At 52.2% G+C, this 14198-nt stretch overlaps 1 protein-coding gene across 2 annotated transcripts in view; it reads left to right on the top strand.

The window, feature by feature from the left end:
* Positions 1–794: 794 nt before the first annotated feature.
* The window catches only part of CABLES1 (Cdk5 and Abl enzyme substrate 1), a 110528-nt gene continuing 97124 nt past the window's right edge, over positions 795–14198 (top strand). For both annotated transcript variants that reach the window (XM_047793915.1, XM_047793916.1), the window contains exon 1: positions 795–1814. In XM_047793915.1, coding sequence (XP_047649871.1) covers positions 946–1814 — 869 coding nt within the window. In that variant the 5' untranslated portion in view covers positions 795–945. The remainder of the gene's footprint in view (positions 1815–14198) is intronic.

Genomic DNA, 14198 nt, shown 5'->3' on the forward strand with positions numbered 1-14198 from the left:
GTGCGCCTGGGCTCTTATGCATCCCGGGGTGTGCATTTATATCAGGGACTGCATCTTCAGTCTGAGAATGAATGACACACAAACTCAACAGTTACCAACAGCTTTAAGGTGGGACTGTCCACATAGTTACACTGCCCTACCCGCGTAACTATTAACAGACTATTTCTCTGGGCCCAACTGCAGCGCGGAATACAGTAAACAAGCTCGAGGGCCAAATCTCTGAGTCGCTCCAATTAATTGTTCTTCAGACTCTCAACTCTCCGGGGCCCACATCCTCACGCAGTGACTCAAGAGGTTCTGCTCGCGCCCCTAATTCCCAGTCCAAGAGGGGCGGGGAAACGTGCTCGCCACCCTTACCTGGGCGCGCGCCCTGGGAGCCACCAATTCTCCCCGCAGGAAGCTCCGACTACCTTGACCGCCCTTCAGACCCCCGCCCCGCCACCCTCTTGGCTTTCCCTTCCTCCTTCTCTTTTTCCTCCTCCTCCGGCCCCCGCCTTCTGCCGCCTGTCTCTGCGGCCGCCGCCTGCGGCTTTGTTTTCCTCCCAGGTTTCATTCCCCACACGTGATACTGTTTTTGCAAAGAGCGCTTCGGAGCGCGAGCGCGGGGCGCGCGCACCTATAAATACGGACACTGGGGCCCGTGAGCCGGAGACCTCGCGGGCGGGGAAGGCCTGGGACCGAATGCTCAGGCTGCTCGCGGGCGGGCAGACGGCCAGGGAGCCAGCGAGCCAGCGAGCCGCGCGCGTGGGCCGGGGCGGCGGCGCCCCGCGCCGGAGCACCGAGGGGTGAGCATGGCCCGCCCGCTGGGGGGCCGGGCCGCCGCGCACGCCGCCCGCGCCCCGCGCCCTGCCCAGCCCGGGTCACCGGCGCTCGCGCCCGCCGCTTAGCACTCGGGCGCCGCTCGCTTCTCGGGGCATCGCGGAAATATCGCCGCAGACGGACACAATGGCGGCGACTGCCGCCACCACGGCCGCCACCGCCGGCACGGCCGTCCGCAGCAGCGGCAGCAGCAGCAGCAGCAGCAGCAGCGCCGGCACCGACGCCACGGGCACCAGCAGATTGCCGCAGCCGCCCCAGCCCGCGGCCGCCGCGCCGGCCCAGCCGCGGCAGCCGCCGCCCGACCCCCCCAGGAAGCCACGCATGGACCCTCGGCGCCGCCAGGCTGCCCTCTCCTTCCTCACCAATATCTCGTTAGACGGACGGCCGCCACTGCAAGATGAGGAGTGGGCTGGCAGCGAGGAGAGCGGTGGGGTCAAGCCCGGAGCCGGCAGCGCCTGCGGCGCGAGGACTCGGTTCAGTCTGCTCGCCGCCGCCGAGCGGGGCGGCTGCAGCGCGCTTGCAGTGGCGGGCACGGCGGCGGCGTTGGCAGCTGGATCCGGCCCCTACCTCCCGCCGCCGTCGCCGCTGCCGCCCCTGGTCCCTGGCGGCTACGCGACCGCGCTCGGCCCTGGGGCGTCCCGAGGGTTCGCGAGCTCCCTGGGCGCGGGCCGGGCGTCGGGAGAGCAACTGCAGCTGCCCCGGCCCGCGCTTCTCGCCGCCTGCGTTCAGCCGCAGCTGCCCAACGGGCCCGGGGGCGCCGGGCAGGAGGAGTTGGAGGAGGACGATGCCTTTACCAGCGTGCAGGTGCCGGCGGCCGCCTTCTTGGGCTCCGGGACTCCCGGGAGTGGGAGCGGCAGTCGAGGCCGCCTCAACTCGTTCACTCAGGGAATCCTGCCCATCGCCTTCTCCAGGCAGACTTCGCAGAACTATTGCTCTCTGGAGCAGCCGGGCCAGGGAGGCAGCACCAGCGCCTTTGAACAGCTGCAGAGGTCCCGGTGAGTAACCTGGACGCCGCCGCGCGCGCCTTATCTCGCGTCCCTCCCGGCCGGCTCTGTGCTGCGGGACACGGGTCGTTCCCACTTTCCCGCGCCCCGCCGGATCCCAGGGCTTCTGGCGCGAATTCCAAACCACAAGGGTACGCGGAAGAGGGATGGTCTCCGGGGAGTGTGTGTGTTCACACGTGTGTGCACGAGCCAGGCATTCACAGAGCCAAAGCAGAGGCACCATGCTCAGGCAGTGGGTCTCTGGATTTAGGGCTTAAGGGCGCCCATTGAAAAGCGGCACCAAAACCTCCCATTACAAGGAGAGCACGGACTTCCAGGAACCCAATCCGGACCCGGAGACGCTCTCTCCCGCGCCAGGCAAGGCTAGGCGGGGCGCAGAGTGGAGCAGTGGGTCCGGCCAGCGGCAGAGCGGCGCGTGTGAGCCTGAACTTGTCGCGAACACGCCGTGAATTCCTCCTGAGAAGTTGTGCCTGCGCTCAAATTATTTCAGTCCCAGGGAATGTGTCCCAGGGAAACCCTTTGCTTTTCCAAGAGAAGGCAAGCCCTTCTTAGGTTTCTTTGAACCAGGATGGGGCACAGGGAAGAAATAGGGTTTTGAGGATTCTTTTTTCCATTCCAAGATGAATTTGCTGAAATTAGTGAAAAGGTGATTGTGTTTGCTCGCTGAAGTCCCCTGCAGGTATCCTGCATCTTAGCAAAAATATGAAATATTGGACATTTGCTTATTGTTCTGGAAATAGCTGGAGCTTGTCTCTGCTAGTTCGAGAGACACCTTGGGAGTTAGGTCTGTGTGAGACAGTGGGACTGTTGGTTGGGAGAGAGTGAGGAAGTGTAGGCCTGTTCTCTGGTTGGGAGCATCTTGACTTGTCACCTAGGAAGCCCACCTGTGAAGTTAGTAGTAACCTAGAGGCTCCCATGGTTCAGTTATTTGAGCCTCCTGGGGCCTCAGTTTCCCCTTCTGGCATGGGACCTTGCCAACATGTTGCAGGCCTCAAGACCAGAAGGGAGAACCTTTCTGTTACAGCTTCCTCCTCTAATGCTCATCTGAACACTTACTGGCCTAAGTAAGAAGGTGGCCTGTTGGAAACTTAACGCACACACACACCCCCGCCCCTGCCCCGCCATGGACAGAAGGGAAAGAGCAAACACGGCTCCTCCAGAATTTTGTTCTCAGTCTTCTTTCTTCCCAAGTGGTGAAATCAAGACCCTGCTCCGTGTGTCATATCCTAGTGCAAACGCACACGGGCAGGCTTCTGACTGAGAGGATGATTAGCGACACTGGGCCCAGATGACAATCTGGGCCTGGCCTTTCTTGTCAGAGCATGCATCTCCCCATTAGCGGGCCAGCACACAGGAGGGGAGGGGCATCCCTTCCTTTCTGGGCAAGTTGTGTGGCCTCAGCAGTTTCTGGGCAGCTTGACATCACACACTGGCTCCTAATGACTATAGTTTGAGCATAAGCCCAGCTTGTCCAGAGGGTTCGGACAGGAGCGGTAATAAACATGCATGTTATTCTAAGCCAGTGTGCAAGACTGGCCTGTGCCTCCTGGTAGACAGACGTGCTCCTTTGCACAGAGCAGCTGGAGATCAAAATACTTCATACTTTGTCTCCAAGAATCTCATTTCAGAGGACATGGGGAATCTTGTGTTAGTATTTCTAATCCCAAAATTAGCCAGATTTAATCTCTGATCTATAAATCTGAACCCTTTGAATGCTTTATTGGTTCTCCCCAACTCACACATTAAGATGAGTTAGTCAGTGCTTCCTTACCTGACAGTTACATTCATCTCACTGATTTGGAATTATTCATATCTGGCAAGTTGACAGGCATTTAAAACAATTCCAGCTGTCAACAGAAACAGCATCAAATTTAATGCACAGAGAGGAAGTAAGTGGGTAAAACAGGGATTTAAGAAAGGCCTTGAAGAGCTAGCATGTCCACTACTCATGTAGTGGCCAGGAACTTGAAGTCTCCTAGGACAGTTTCTTTTCTGCACCGCCCTGCTTTCAAGAATTTTGTCAGAAGAGGAGTTCCTATTGTGGAAACGAATCTGACTAGGAAACATGAGGTTGCAGGTTCAACCCCTGGCCTTCCTCAGTGGGTTAAGGATCTGGCGTTGCCACGAGCTGTGGTGTAGGCCGGCAGCCATAGCTCTGATTAGACTCCTAGCCTGGGAAACTCCATATGCTGCAGGTGCAGCCCTAAAAAGACGAAAAAAAAGAATTTTGTCAGAAGAGTATTGCTTTTATGATCATTAAGAGTCCTTTCACCTGCCTAGGTGAATTGCGATCTAGAGAATAGACTCATTTGAATAAGGCCCAGGACCAACCTAAAGAATGTCAGTTGCTTTCCTGGTGTACCTCCCTTTAAGAAACAGCTAGCCTGGGTGGTGCCATATACAATTTCATAGAAGTTTTCCTGGGAGCTTCCAACCAGCCCTCCCCCTGCAAGGCCTCTCTTGGGTTGAGACCTGGACTGGTGCTGGGTCTGTGGTCTCATCTATACTGGGGAAAAAAGATGTGAGTCAAACAGGGGATGGCCAACCAGAGTAAGGCAGGGGTGGGGGTGGACTTCTCTCCTGACATCATCACCTCCCTGCTTTGTGACTGCAGGCAAGTCACCACACTGTTCCAGCTGTAAGCCACCTGACCCTTCTGGGTTTTAGAAATCTGAAGAGGACTTTGTTCTCCTCCACAGTAAGCAAACCCAAGTTACAGTTGAGCCATCTTTCCAGCTACACGCATTATGGCAGCCAAAGCTGCAGTCCCGGGCCAGGTCTGGCCAGGATGCTCACCCAAGGCTCCTACCAGGGCCTGAGGCGAGTGGCCCGCGGTTCACCCACTACTCTCCTCTTTATAGTCACAAAGTTGTCACATTGCGGGTGAACTCAGAAGGGAAAATACACCCGAAGCCTGGTCACTGCTGGCAAGTGCCCAGCGAGGGCAGTGAGTTCAAATGTGACTCTTTGCCCTCCAGGAAGGGCGGGGGAAGCCACAGCCTGGCTCTGCACTGTGTCCCCACGGCCATCCCAGGGAACCCCGCCTGCCTGGATTTTTTTTCCCCTGGGAAGAAGAGTTGTTAGGTGGGGAGAGGACCAAGGGCAGGTGGCCTTTGAACATAGGCGAGGCCAGGTGAGGTGACACAGTGTAGATCAGGAATGCCAAACTGGTACCCTGTACCCCTGGGCCTGCCCCTTCCCTGGCACGTCCCTGGCTTCAGTTTCCTTATGGGACGAAAGCACTGGGACAAATGACCGCTGTGCTCTCCCAGGCCCAGGGCCCCAGGCACCCTAGCCCCATGACTGCTGCAGAGACTGGGCATCTAGCCTGGGTGCGAGCGGATAACTTAACCACAGCGTCAGATGCGGAGGTAGGCTGAGTTTCTCCCATGTGGCTACAGTTGGCAGGACGGGCACTGCTGGGTGAAGGAACAGGTTTCCCCGGGTGCAAGGGAGAACTTTAAAAGACTGGTTCCCTCTGGCAGCAGAAGTGTCCCAGCTGGCCTGCCCACTCTGGGAGGCCATCCAGGCTGGAAGCCACTGCTCCTGGGGTGGCCTGGTCCCCGGCACCACCACCCCATCAAGGAAGTGAACTGTGGTCCCTCCACAGTTGCCAAAGGGCCTTCAGATTTACAGAGTGCTTTTGTACAAGTTGATTTCAGCCCCCAGACATCGTAGAGGGACAGGAATTCCAGTTCACAGAGTGGGCAGAGGATGACCTCAGAGGCTTTATTATCTGTCAGGTAGGCTGTGGAGGAAATGCTAGTTTGGAGACCTAAGGCCTAGTATTATTTATTCAACCACCTTGAACATAATGAATATCCATTATGAGACGTCGCTGTCGGTTCCGGGAGGTGTAGACATTGAAACCTCGTCCCCGTCTGTGTTCGGAGAAGCATATAAATGGGCTGGTTTTTCCAGCGATGAGAGTTGGTTAAAGGTGAGTCCATTGTTGAGCACCCCCCCCCCCACTGTGGGACTGGGCTCCGTGCCTTGAACAGTATTTGCACTTAACTACTGTGTCCCAGGTGTTATTCTAAGCACTGTCTGGAGATCAAGCGAGTTCATGTTTATAACAGTCCTTAGGCAGCATCACCTCCATTCTGAAGCACAGAGAGGTTAAGTTACTGGCCTAGGGTCCCTCAGCCTGTCCATGGGAGCGGGGTTTGAACCCAGGCAGTCTGGCTCCAGGGTCTTATCCACTTCTCTCTGGTCCACTGGGCTTTGAGTCAGACGTGTAAATGCCTGTTCAACTGGCTTCAGCTGAACTGGGCTGAAGGTGGCCTAAGTGACCTCTCAGGGCACCTCTCACCCTGCGGTTCCTTATTTAGGCGTCTGCCTCTGTGTCACTCGGGGAGGACCTCTGTGTGAGAGGACCCAGAGGACAGTCCAGGGTGGACAGGATTCCGTGACTGCAGCGATCCAGTCCTGCCTGGTTTCTGCCTGCCTGCCCCCGCCCCCCTCGGTCACACCTAATTTCCTGTCACCTTTGTTACCTCTTTAGAGCATCTGTGCTTTCCCTGCCTTACACGGTTTATTCACAGGGAGATGGAAGAGGAGCCAGAACCTGGCAGCCCTAGGAAGTGGGTTTGTGGCCCTGGTTCTGCCACTCTCTTTGTGATGAGATTCCCATCAGTGAAATGGGAAGAACAACAATACCTCCTTCCTGGGCGTGTTTCCTTTCTTTCGACCATCTGTATCTTCTCAGCATCGCCCTTTCCCCCAGCCCAGGGGTCGGCAGACTGTGGCCTGTGAGCTGTTAATAAATAAGATTTTTCTGGGAAACAGCCACACCTGTTCACTTCTGTTATTGTCTTTGGTGACCCTTTTGCTATCAGAAGAGAGCTGGGCAGAGAGCACATGGCCCCGCTGGGCCTGAACTATTTGTTTAGATTCCTTACAGAAATGTGTGTGACCTCTGCCCCGCCCAGGTCTCTGTCCCCAAAGCTGTGTGCTATTCCCCTGGTCCCTCCCTGTCCTTGTCTCCTGGATGATCCTAGCTTCTGTTTGGAGCCGTCATCCCATCTCCCCGGCTGACAGGAGGATCTTTCTGAAACCCACATCTGATTGGGGCAGATTAATTAATTAATTTATTTATTTATATTTGTCTTTTTAGGGCTGCACCCACAGTATAGGGAGGTTCCCAGGCTAGGGGTCGAATGGGAGCTGTAGCTGCTGGCCTGTTGCACAGGTAACACCAGGTCCGAGCCGAGTCTGCAGCCTACACCACATGTCATGCCAATGCTGGATCCTTAACCCACTGAGCAAGGCCAGGTATCAAACCTGCGTCCTCATGGATACTAGTTGGATTCGTTTCTACTGAGCCACACAATGGAAACTCCCGATCAGGGCAGTTTTAAATTGCTTGTCGTTCATGTGCAGCTGCCCCCGCTGCATCCTTGCGTGCCTGTCATCTCTGTGCTCTGCTGGCTTTGCAAATGGCACGTGGGCTGTGGCATCACCATGGAAAGGGTTCCTAGCAGATGTCCCTTCCTCCTTTTCGGACCCATCACCCCGCAGCACCCCAGGATATGACACACCCAGCTGGGGGGTCACCTTCTTTCTTCCCTGTTGGTCTGTGGGCACCTGCCTCTGGCCCCTTGCTGGTTGGGGACTTGCTAATGATAGGCCTGGGGCTGCCCCCCAACTCTCTAGGTCTTTCATTTTAACCATCTGTCACTTCTGACCTTTTACTTGATAAAGCAGCCAGCCTACCACGTCTTTCTTCAGTCCTGCAGCGACGAAACTCTCTCCTTAAATGTTTCACTAGGGAGTTCCCGTTGTGGCCCAGCAGGTTACAAACCTGACTCATATCCATGAGGATGCAGGTTCAAACCCTGGCCTTGCTCAGTGGGTTAAGGATCAGGCATTACTGTGAGCTGTAGCATAGGTGGCATATGTGGCTCAGATCCCGTGTTGCTGTGGCTGTGGTGTAGGCTGGCAGTTGTAGCTCCGATTCAACACCTGGCCTGCGACTGTAAAAAGCAAAACAAACAAAAAGTTTCACTGTAGTCACATTGGCTGGTCCCTCTCCCTAGAATGGGGGGGCAGGACCTGTAGCATTCTGAGCCCTTCCCACATGCATTATTTTGTTTTATTTTACAGCAATCCTGTGACACAGGGATTATACCCATTTTAGAGCTTTGGATACTGAGGATGGGGGGAGGTGGTAAGGAACCTTGCCTAAGGCCTTGTAACCAGAATCTAGAGCTAGAATTTGAGCTCTGGTTTCTCTGGCTTCTAATCTGGGTTTCTGCTAGAGCCAGGAGTGTGTTGGACCGGCTCCTATGACTCAGTAGGTTCGGGATGACCAGGGAATCTGATCTGGTAACCTGGAGTCATTGACCGTGGGAGTATTTACACCACAAGAATCAACCAATTTGACAAGCCAGGGTTTTGCTTTTTTCCTTCTAGGGAGCTGGTTTGTCAGCATGTATACCCTGGCCTTACCACACCTCGCTTTGTTCTCTTCTCCCCCTGGGGGGCGCTGTGCAACATGTCGCCATCAAAGTGCCAAAAACCAGACGTTTTTATCAGATTTTGTTCCTTCACATTATTCTGTGAATCTCCCAAAGGGTCCGCCACCCATTTTCCTTCAAAAAATAGCTTACATTTCCCCTCCCCTGCCAAGTTTTGACCTGTGTACAATTTAAACTCCAAACTTTTCAGACACTGTGGGGTTCAAACAGTCTGCTTAGTATTATCTGTAGGCATCACAAAATCATTAGCTGTTACTCTCCTTTACAGACTGTGTAATGTATTTTCATTTTTGTTTGGTTTTTTAAAAAGTCTCTGAGAACATACAGTCAATCAGAATCTGTTTTTTTTCCCCTTTTTGTTTGTGTTAGCATTTTGGATAACTGCACACTGGTTTATATTTAACGGGGTTATCATTAATGTGGTTTGGGGTTTACTGCTGCACATTTGGTCACAAAGACAAAAGCTTGGAAACAGAGCGTGCAAATACTAGAAGTTTAGGACTCAGAATGTTTGAATAACGTGTGCATGAAAGAGGCCAGTCTTATCCCTGATATAAAGGCTAGGGATGTACTTAAAACTAAGATTAATTCCATGACAAATAGATGACAAACCATTCAAGAAGAGACAAAATAGTTGAGAATGCCAAAGATGTCTGTCTGCCTGGCACATTGATTTTTATTTTAAAGCAGTTTACTCACTGACCCAATGATTTATAAAGCAAAATGTCTACCTTGATCATCTTAGGAAGGGGTGGGGGCATGTGAAAGACTGGAAGACAGGCAAAGTCTATGATGTTTTGCTTAAGGACTAAAATTGGCATGTTGTCGGCGGGGGGCAGGGGCGGAATGAGCAGAATAAGTGAAGGGAATGAAGAGGGGCAAGTTTCCATGATTTTATTTTTTATTTTTTTATCTTTTTGTCTTTTTGCCATTTCTAGGGCTGCACCCGAGGCATATGGAGGTTCCCAGGCTGGGGGTCAAAGCGGAGCTGTAGATTCTGGCCTACGCCAGAGCCACAGCAACACGGCATCTGAGCCCGAGTGCGACCTACACCACAGCTCACAGCAACACCAGATCCTTAACCCACTGAGCAAGGCCAGGGATCGGACTGCAACCTCATGGTTCCTAGTCAGATTTGTTAACCACTAGCCATGGATCCGAGCCATGATGGGAACTCCAGTTTCCATGATTTTAAATGTCAAACTACTATGTTGTACACTGGAAACTAAGATAATATTGTATGTCAACTATATGTCAATTTAAAATGCAATAAAAAATGGCATGTTAGGGGATAAATGATTGATCTGATATTAAAAAGTATTTCTTGATCACGTTCTATGTTTTATGGAGTTGAGAAAAGTTTGATCTTGGAGGAAGAGTCGTGAGGAAAGAAGATGAGATTACCAATTCCCAGGTGATTGTGTGAGTAATTGAAGGATTCAGTTTTTCCATCACAAGAGTGATCATTAAGGTCTCCTTGTTTGGGGCTTTACAGTTTACAGAGTGCTTTCAGATATATTAAGTTGTTTTCAAAAAGGCCATGTGATAGTTATTTAATAGACTAGAAAGTCAAGACCATGAAGAATTAGGTAACACATCCATGGTCATATATCTCCCATACAGAGCAGAGCTAGAGTTTCAAAACCTGTGTTTTCTGATTCCAAGTTGAGAGGTTTTTTGTTGTTTTGTTTTTGTCTTTTTGGGCTGCACCTGTAGCACCTGGAAGTTCCCAGGCTAGAGGTTGAATTGGAGCTGCAGCTGCTGGCCTACACCACAGCCGCAGCAACGCTGGATCCCGAGTCGCATCTGTGACCTGCGCTGCAGCTCGTGGCGATGCCAGATCCTTAACCCACTGATCGAGGCCAGGGATCGAACCATCATCATCATGGATACTAATCAGGTTCTTAAGCCCCTGAGCCACAACGGGAACTCCCCGAGTCAAGAGTTTTGAAACGAACAGAAGACCCTAATGTAGTGGTATTACTTAAGAAGAACGGGATTTCCCGTCGTGGCTCAGTGGTTAACGAATCTGACTAGGAACCATGAGGTTGCAGGTTCAATCCCTGGCCTTGCTCAGTGGGTTAAGGATCCGGCGTTGCCGTGAGCTGTGGTGTAGGTTGCAGACGTGGCTCAGATCCCGCATTGCTGTGGCTCTGGTGTAGGCCGGTGGCTACAGCTCTGATTAGACTCCTAGCCTGGGAACCTCCATATGCCGTGGGAGTGGTCCAAGAAATGGCAAAAATACAAAAAAAAAAAGAAGAAGAAGAAAAAGAACAAAGAACTCTATTAAGTGCTGTGTAGCATTTTATTCTCCTTCCTGTCCCCAGTCTTCCGCTTGTATGTTAGTTAACCTCAAGAGAACAAAAATGCTGGGGCCTCATCCATTTCAGACCTATGGGCTCGAGTCAATCAAGGTCAGAATGTTAAAGTACAAAGAAATATTGTGCTGTATTTCTGGCCAGCCAGAGCCTTCCCGTCAAGCAAGAATACTGATTTTCATGTGATAACCTCCTGGGACAGGCCCACAGGGAGCCCTGGTGTGAGGCCCAAGTTGTGGAAAATTTTCTAATAATGCCAGCCCTCTCCAAATAATAAATTTGGTGTCAGTTCCTCCTTTTCTGCACCCCCGCTGCTCAGCCTCCTTTCCAGCTTTTTGGGGGAACATATTCAAGAGTGGAGAGACCAGCCTTGGAGTCAGACAACTCTGCCACGTTGTGGCACTTTGGGGGGCGCTCATTTAACCCTCCTGAGCCTCCACATCCTTCTTTATAGTACGGGGATAGTAATTCCTGCCCGTTTGGGGTGTTGTGAGCATGAATGAGAAGCAGCTCAGATTCTGAGTTGCTGTGGCTGTGGCCTAGGCCTGTAGCTGCAGCTTCAATTCGACCCCCAGCCTGGGAACTTCCATATGCTATGGGCACAGCCCTAAAAAGAAAAAAAAAAATCTTTATTGCTAAGAAAATACTAATCATCTTCTGAGCTCTTAGCAAGTTGTAATCTTTTTGCTGGTAGTGGGTGTCAGATATTGAAAGAATGATCAAAATGACAGAGACCCGAATTGAGCCAATGCTATTGGAAAAATAATGCTGATAGACTTGCTTAATTGATACAGGGTTGCCACCAACCTTCAATTTTTTTTTCCTTTAAAAAACAAGTATCTTGGAGTTCCCGTCGTGGTGCAGTGGTTAACGAATCTGACTAGGAACCATGAGGTTGCAGGTTCGGTCCCTGGCCTGGCTCAGTGGGTTAAAGGATCTGGTGTTGCCGTGAGCTGTGGTGCAGGTTGCAGACGCGGCTCGGATCCCACACTGCTGTGGCTCTGACGTAGGCTGGCGGCTATAGCTCCGATTAGACCCCTAGCCTGAAAACCTCCATATGCCGCCGGAGCGGCCCAAGAAATGGCAAAAAGACAAAAAAAATAAAAATAAAAATAAAAAACAAGTATCTGCAGAGTATAATAAAATGAGTATGCCCGTAGAGTCTTTGCCTCATGATTAGTTAAGATGGAGTCACATTGGAGTTGGTAGGCCCTAAAGCCCATGACTGGTGTTTTCATAAGAAGCCCACAGAACACAGGGACAGAGAGGAGAGCACCTTGTGAAGACAGAAACAGATTGGAGTGGTGTATCCACAAGCCAAGGGAGGCCAAGGGTAGCAGGCAGCCACTGGCAGCAGGAAGACCCTCCTAAAGCCTCCAGAAGGAACCAGACCTGCTGACCCCTTGATTTTGCCTTTTTTTTTCTAAGTCTTTTTAGGGCCTCACCTGTGGCATATGGAAGCTACACCACAGCCACAGCAACACCAGGTCCTTAACCCACGGAACAGAACCAGGGATCAAACCCATGTCCTCATGGATATTAGTTGGGTCCCATACCACTGAGCCACAATGGGAACTCCTGACACCTTGATTTTGGACTTCTAGCCTCCCAAATTGTGAGAGAATAAATTTATATTTTTGAAGTCCCCAGGAGTTCCTTCTGTGGGACAGCAGGTTAAGATCTGACATTGCTGCAGCTGTGGAGTAGGTCAGAGCTGCAGCTTGGATCTGATCCCTGGTCCTGGAACTTCTATATGCCACAGGTGCGGCCAAAAAAAGAAGTCACTGGTTTGTGATAGTTTGTTACAGCAGCTGCGGGAAGCACCTGCATGGTGGCATCTCAGAGTTAGACTTGCATCCTGTTCTCTGCTGCCATGCACCAGCCATCCTCTCCTTGGCCAATGGGAGTGGGCAGTTGTTCCAATACAGAGCCTGAAGGGGAGAGTCTGGAGGTTGCTGAGGCACCGTGGAATTTGGAGGGAAAAAACCTAAACCCCCTGCTGAACGATTCTGTTTCTGTCGACTCCTTGGAAGAGCTGTAGATGGTTGTTCTCAGAAGGTGGTCCCTGGACCAGCAGCTCCAGCCCTATCAGGAGCTTGTTAGAAATGTGGTTCCTGAATCAGGAACCCTGGGGCTGAGGCCAGGCAGTCTGTCTTTACAGGCCCTCAAGATGTGCCACGTTTGGGAACTGCTGCAGACAAAGCCTCATATGTCTCAAGCTTTATTGTACCTCCCAGAAGATGTAAACAGGGTCTGGTGTTACAAGAAGTATTTTTCTTTCACTTCAAGACATTTATTCTCGCACAAATCAGTAGAAGGCACTTCCTGGATGCAGGGCTCTGCTGAGAGCCCAGGTCATTCAAGTTTGAGATCCTTTTAGGTTTACCCGTCCTTTTCCACTCCCCTGACAGTGACACCATTGATCTGAAGAACATCTTCCAGACACGGTTCCTGCGAGTTCCCGTCTCATCAGCCTTCCCTGCCTCCTTGCGTCTAGTGGGTCTCTGCTCTCATTTGTGTCCTAAAACATTTTAGGTTGACCTTTATTTTATGGTCTTAGCAGTTGTTTCATCAAGCCTTCACAGATTTGTCAAAAGCCTTCAGCCACGTGCCACGGACTGGGGCACCCAGGAGATGGGGTCCCAGGTCTCAGAGTCTAGTGTGGGAGACAATGGGCAAAAGGAAAATATAAGGGCAACTGAGGAACAGTGCACACGGAATAGATTCTGAAAAATGCTACGAGGGAGTTGTTGACGTCTGTGAACGTCTGTTGGAGACAGTGGTCAGGAAAGGCCTTTCTGGAGTTGCCATCGTGGCTCCGCAGAAACGAATCGGACTAGTATCCCTGAGGACGTAGGTTCAATCCCTGGCCTTGCTCAGTGGGTTAAGGACCCAGTGTTGCCATGAGCCTGTGGTGTAGGTCGCAGACCCAGCTCCAATCTGGCATGGCTGCGGCGTAGGTCAGCAGCTACAGATTCGATTAGACCCCTAACCTGGGAACCTCCATATGCTGCATGTGGGACCCTATAAAGATGAAAAGAAAGTATAAAGAAGGCAAGAGAGGCCTTTCTGAGGAAGATGAGAAAGCAGTTGATCACCTAAGATGGGACATGGGTGCAGACACTGGGAACCGGGTGTTCTAGGGCCCTGGGATGGGCACGTGCTGGATGTGTTTAAGGAAGAGAAAGCCCAGATAGGTGGAGCATGGGGAACTCGGGGCAGCAGGGAGCTGAGGCCCCAGAAGTGGGCAGGGCCACATGTGCAGCCTGAATCTCTGAGGAATCCACCCCCTTCTCCCCCCGGCCCCCCCAGTCTACCGTGCCTTGTCGAACAGTGGGAAGTTCCCACTGCATTATAACTGCAGTTGGAAGCTGCAGCGGAGTTACCATGGGGGGGCATTGTGCTCTGGCTTAACATTTTAGGGCCCCATTGAGGGGCGGCGTGGTTTGGAGGGGGGTTGAAAGTGGATTGAAGGAGGCTAGGCATGGACATGTGGAGACATTTGTGAGCGCCTCACCCCTGGGTGAGTGTCTTGGACTAGGGTGGAGATGCTGAGGGGGTGATTGACCTCAGATGCA

Source organism: Phacochoerus africanus, chromosome 8, assembly GCF_016906955.1.
Source record: "Phacochoerus africanus isolate WHEZ1 chromosome 8, ROS_Pafr_v1, whole genome shotgun sequence".
NCBI classification, from domain to species: domain Eukaryota; kingdom Metazoa; phylum Chordata; class Mammalia; order Artiodactyla; family Suidae; genus Phacochoerus; species Phacochoerus africanus.